A 6,169-nucleotide genomic window follows, 5' to 3' on the forward strand; every position below is an offset into this window, starting at 1 on the left:
GTCTCTCTCTCTCTCTCTCTCTCTCTCTCTCTCTCTCTCTCTCTCGCTCTCTCTCTCTCTCTCTCTCTCTCTCTCTCTCTCTCTCTCTCTCTCTCTCGTCTCTCTCTCGCTCGCTCTCTCTCTCTCTCTCTCTCTCTCTCTCTCGCTCGCTCTCTCTGTCTCTCTCTCGCTCGCTCTCTCTCTCTTCTCTCTCCTCTCGCTCTCTCTCTCTGTCTCTGTCTCTCTCGCTCTCTCTCTCTGTCTCTCTCTGTCTCTGTCTCTCTGTCTCTCTGTCTCTCTCTCTCTCGCTCGCTCGCTCTTCTCTGTCTCTGTGTCTCTCTGTCTCTCTCTCTCTCGCATCTCTCTCTCTCTCTCTCTCTCGCTCGCTCTCTCTCGCTCTCTGTCTCTCTCTCTCTCGCTCTCTCTCTCTCTTCTCTCTCTCTCTCTCTCTCTCTCTCTCTCTCTCTCTTCTCTCTCTCTCTCTCTCTCTCTCTATTCTCTCTCTCTCTCGCTCTCTCTCTCTCTCTCGCCCCTCTCTCTCTCTCTCTCTTTCCTCTCTCTCTCGCTCGCTCTCTCGTCTCTCTGTCTCTCTCTCTCTCTCTCTCTCTGTCTCTTTACTGTGGTTTGAAGGATAGACGGATTGAGAGAGAGATGGATTGATATACACACTCACCGGCCACTTTATTAGGCACACCTGTCCACTGCTCGTTAACGCAAATTTCTAATCAGCCAATCACATGGCAGCAACTCAATGCATTTAGGCATGTAGACATGGTCAAGACGATCTGCTGCAGTTCAAACCGAGCATCAGAATGGGGAAGAAGGTGATTAAGTGACTTTGAACGTGGCATGGTTGTTGGTGCCAGACGGGCTGGTCTGAGTATTTCAGAAACTGCTGATCTACTGGATTTTCACGCACAACCATCTCTAGGGTTTACAGAGAATGGTCCGAAAAAGAGAAAATATCCAGTGAGCGGCAGTTCTGTGGGCGAAAATGCCTTGTTGATGCCAGAGGTCAGAGGAGAATGGCCAGACTGGTTCGAGCTGACAGAAAGGCAACAGTAACTCAAATAACCACTCATTACAACCGAGGTATGCAGAAGAGCATCTCTGAACGCACAACACGTCGAACCTTGAGGCAGATGGGCTACAGCAGCAGAAGACCACACCGGGTGCCATTCCTGTCAGCTAAGAACAGGAAACTGAGGCTACAATTTGCACTGGCTCACCAAATTGGACAATAGAAGATTGGAAAAACGTTGCCTGGTCTGATGAGTCTCGATTTCTGCTGCGACATTCGGATGGTAGGGTCAGAATTTGGCGTCAACAACATGAAAGCATGGATCCATCCTGCCTTGTATCAACGGTTCAGGCTGGTGGTGGTGGTGTAATGGTGTGGGGGATATTTTCTTGCACACTTTGGGCCCCTTAGTACCAATTGAGCATCGTGTCAACGCCACAGCCTACCTGAGTATTGTTGCTGACCATGTCCATCCCTTTATGACCACAGTGTTCCCATCTTCTGATGGCTACTTCCAGCAGGATAACGCGCCATGTCATAAAGCTCGAATCATCTCAGACTGGTTTCTTGAACATGACAATGAGTTCACTGTACTCAAATGGCCTCCACAGTCACCAGATCTCAATCCAATAGAGCACCTTTGGGATGTGGTGGACCGGAGATTCGCATCATGGATGTGCAGCCGACAAATCTGCAGCAACTGCGTGATGCTATCATGTCAATATGGACCAAACTCTCTGAGGAATGTTTCCAGTACCTTGTTGAATCTATGCCACGAAGGATTAAGGCAGTTCTGAAGGCAAAAGGGGGGTCCAACCCGGTACTCTAGCAAGGTGTACCTAATAAAGTGCCAGTGAGTGTATATATATATATATATAGAGAGAGAGAGAGAGAGAGAGAGAGAGAGAGAGAGAGAGAGAGAGAGAGAGAGAGAGAGAGAGAGAGAGAGAGAGAGAGAGAGAGAGAGAGAGAGAGAGAGAGCTAGAACGAGAGAGAGAGATGGATTGAGAGCAAGAGAGAGAGAGAGAGATGGATGGATTGAGAGATAGAGATCGAGTACGAAAGAGATGGATTGAGAGAGCGAGATAGAGAGAGGTGGGTTGAGAGAGCGAGAGAGAGAGATGGATGGATTGAGAGAGCCAGAGAGAGAGATGGATGGATTGAGAGATAGAGATCGAGTAAGAAAGAGAGAGGTGGACTGAGAGAGAGAGCGAGAGAGAGAGAGATGGATTGAGAGAGCGAGAGATGGATTGAGAGAGCGAGATAGAGAGAGGTGGGTTGAGAGAGCGAGAGAGAGAGATGGATGGATTGAGATATAGAGATCGAGTGAGAAAGAGAGAGAGATGGATTGATAGAGAAAGCAGGTTGACACAGCCACAGAAAAGATAGGATGTCTCGGGGGGGGGGGGTACCAGATGGGGCAGGCCTGCGCAGACAACTGGTTCCATCCCAAACGGCTACACAACCCAGGGCACCAGGCGTGTACATACCCGCAGTGCGTGTGCCTGGTATGCTTGTCTTCATTTGTAAGTGTGTGTTTGTGTTGCCACGGGGAGGGTGAAGTCAGGTGTGTGAGAGAGGAGGTGCGCCGCAGTGTGTGACGGTGTCGATGAGGACGCATTCAACTGGGACCTCGTGAGAGATAGCGCACATGCAGAGTGCCTGCACATAGTTTATCCACGCACAATATCTGGAGCTTTGCTGAGCTGTGAGAGAGGCCTCTGTGTGTGTGCGTGTGTGTGCGTGTGCGTGTGTGTGTGTGTGTGTGTGTGCGTGTGTGTGTGAAGACTAGAGATGTGCCGATCCACATTTTTTTCAGTTCGGATCCAATTCCGATACCTGAATGTGGATAACTGCCGATACCGACACTGACCGATACCGATATTGTCCATACCGGTACTGACCGATACCGATACTGTCTGTACCGATACTACCCATACCGGTACTGGCCGATACCGATACTGCCCATATCGGTATTGACCAATACCAATACCGACCGATGCCGATACCAGAGCTTTTTTCTTGAATAGTATCATCATCATCATCATCATCATCATCATCATCATCATCGTTGTTGGTATTATGTGTAAGGTTACATGAGGCTGTAGCAAATCACACAGCACTTCTTAATAAGACAGTAGGGCGTCCGGGTAGCGTAGCGGTCCATTCTGTTGCCTACCAACACAGGGATCCCGGTTTGAATCCCTGTGTTACCTCCGGCTTGGTCGGGCGTATTTGTGTGAATTTAAGAAGGCAGTGTTTTTAAAAATCAATACAATATTGTGAAAGATAGTGTAGCGATATCCAAGCATATCGACATTTTCAGCCCTAATTGCCACAAGGTTCTGGTTCTGAATGTCCACCATGCTGCTACTGGTTAGAAGAACCGGACTCCGGATGTGTTGAAGTTCCATGAGAAGCTTAGTCATTGGCTGAAAACCTCTCTCTCTCTCTCTCTCTCTCTCTCTCTCTCTCTCTCTCTCTCTCTCTCTCTCTCTCTCTCTCTCTCTCTCTCCCTCTCAGTGATCATCAGCCGGCAGCAGAGGAGGATGCAGGTGATGCGGATCCGTCAGCGGGACGACCGCAGCCGCAGCAAGAAAAGGCGGAAGCAGCAACACGGCTCCTCTCATCACTACCATCACCACGGCAACCAGGCCAAGCCCCTCAACCCGGAGCCCGCCTACCGCCGCAAGCCCAACCCCATCCGCCGCTACGACGGAGACGTCCTGTCACCGGTGAGGGCTGGCAACATGAACCGTGTTGTGTTCGTTTTTGGGCAGTGTTCTGTTGTTGTTGTTGTTGTTGTTGGGGTCGATTTCTGTCGTTATTTGAGTGCTGTACTGATAAAACCAAATACTGCAGTATTTTGGACTGAATACCTCAGTTAGTTTCGATATTTTGGGGATGTCCTACCCAAGCAGGTAGAGGCATTCATTGTTCACTTCACTCAGCTAAATAAATGTCCATTACTGTTTTGTTATTAAGCTGTTTTCGTTGGACCAGGTGGAGCTTCTCTGTTGTTGGTCCACCAGAGAGGATGGTCTGCCCTATCCTCTCTGGTGGACCAGTCACTGCTGACGGAAGTCAAATGCGTTACTTCCTGTGCACACTTTGTATTTTCACTGATACTGCAAACACAAAGGCTTTCATATTGGGTGATAGGCTGAATCATCATAGTATCTTCTGGCGCGTCCAGGTAGCGTGGCCGTCTATTCCGTTGCCTACCAACACGGGGATCGCCGGTTCGAATCCGCGTGTTACCTCCGGCTTGGTCGGGCGTCCCTACAGATACAATTGACCGTGTCTGCGGGTGGGAAGCCGGATGTGGGTATGTGTCCTGGTCGCTGCACCAGCGCCTCCTCTGGTCGGTCGGGCTGGGGGGAACAGCGTGATCCTCCCACGTGCTACGTCCGCCTGGTGAAACTCCTCACTGTCAGGTGAAAAGAAGAGGCTGGCGACTCCACATGTATCAGAGGAGGTATGTGGTAGTCTGCAGCCCTCCCCGGATCGGGAGAGGGGGTGGACCGGGACGGCTCGGAAGAGTGGGGTAGTTGGCCATGTACAATTGGAGAGAAAAGGGGGACCCCCCCCCAAAAAAGATAGTATCTTAACGGACATTCATGTAAGTGTAATTCTTTGAGATTGCCCCTTTAAGATAACCACACCCCCAGACAACCCTCTGTCTCACATCACCAGGTCCGCCTTGGATCAGTGTGTTCCTGCTCCGGGTGATGTGTCTTGCAGGTTTACCGTTGTTTCAGTTTACTTTCTCTTTTTGGGGGGGGGGGGGTTCCCCCCGTTTTTCTCTCCAATTGCACTTGGCCAATTACCCCACTCTTCCGAGCCGTCCCAGTCGCTGCCCCCACCCCCTCTGCCGATCTGGGGAGGGCTGCAGACTACCACATGCCTCCTCCCATGCATGTGGAGTCGCCAGTCGCTTCGTTTCACCTGACAGTGAGGAGTTTCCCCAGGACTGACCAGAGGAGGCGCTAACGCAGCGACCAGGACACATGCCCACATCCGGCTTCCCGCCCGCACGACACAGCCAATTTTGTCTGTAGGGACGCCCGAGCAAGCCGGAGGTAACGCAGAGGTTCGAACCGGCGTTGGTAGGCAATGGAATAGACCGCTGCGCTACTCGGACGCCCCCTTCGGTTTTCGTTTTGTTGAGTGTGACTTGTGTCATGTACGTCATATTTTCAGTCAAGTGACGCAATCTTCGGTCGGGTTTGGTGTGAGCAGCTTTTTGGTTATATTTTATCCGGGGGGTTGATGCCGTTTCTCCTGACTCACTTCTGCCATCTGCTGTTTCCTCCTCTGCGTTCTGTGCCATCTGTTCCTCTTCTTTTTCCTCTTGTAGATTTTCCACTATTATCTGTGCACCTTTTGTGACGTGTTCTTCTCGTTTCTCTCTCCTCTCTGCGCCCCTCCAGAGCTACATCCAGAGTTTCCGAGACCGGCAGGTGGAGGCACGGCCGTACCCGGGCCGGCTGATTGGCGGGCCTCACTCCATGGTGAATATGGTATATGAGGGCAGCTCCGCCACGCCCCTCACCGGAGCCGCCGCCGGACCCTCACAAAGAGCCTAGCACCTCCCCCCTTGTGGCCTAAATAACACTATCTGGGTAGAACCACACCGACGACTCTTTAAAACCCCTCCCTTATACGGGGCTGAACTGCACCCCCCCTACCCCCACCCCCGCAAGGATTAACCCGTCCCTTGGTTTAAGCACATCCACAACTGCGTTTAAACGCTCCCCCAAATCGGTGTTAGCTGCACCGCTGATGTTCTTCATCCACAACTTCGACGTGGTGCTAACCCCCCCCCCCCCCAAGAGGATTAAGCTACACCTCGTTTAGACCAGTCAGTGTGAGATGATGCAGGAGGCCGCCTCACTCGACCTCTCGCTCCCACCTTTTGGCACACACAAACACACAAAAAATGCATGCATGCATGCCCTTCGGGCCATGAACAGGTCGGGGCGAACCAGATCAGGGATGGAAAACGCACCCTGAGCCCGGCTCAGTTTTACAAGTTCCTCTCAAGTTCCCGGTGTGGTGTGGCCGTAGGGAAAAACAAAAACAACTAAGAGACTACAACATTTTGTCGTTTGGTCTCAACGTGCCATGCAGTTGTCATCACTGTCTTCTTTTCCTTCTTCTTCAACG

The 6,169-nt window shown here is 51.3% G+C and overlaps 1 protein-coding gene across 1 annotated transcript in view; it reads left to right on the forward strand.

Moving 5' to 3' along the window:
- tmem198b (transmembrane protein 198b) overlaps positions 1-5,594 on the forward strand; it is an 11,975-nt gene extending 6,381 nt beyond the window's left edge. Inside the window, exons 3-4 of the mRNA XM_056301112.1 lie at positions 3,524-3,735; positions 5,434-5,594. Coding sequence (XP_056157087.1) covers positions 3,524-3,735; positions 5,434-5,589 — 368 coding nt within the window. The 3' untranslated portion in view covers positions 5,590-5,594. The remainder of the gene's footprint in view (positions 1-3,523; positions 3,736-5,433) is intronic.
- Positions 5,595-6,169: the final 575 nt, after the last annotated feature.

Source organism: Lampris incognitus, chromosome 21 (assembly GCF_029633865.1).
Source record: "Lampris incognitus isolate fLamInc1 chromosome 21, fLamInc1.hap2, whole genome shotgun sequence".
In the NCBI taxonomy this organism is placed as follows: Eukaryota; Metazoa; Chordata; class Actinopteri; order Lampriformes; family Lampridae; genus Lampris; species Lampris incognitus.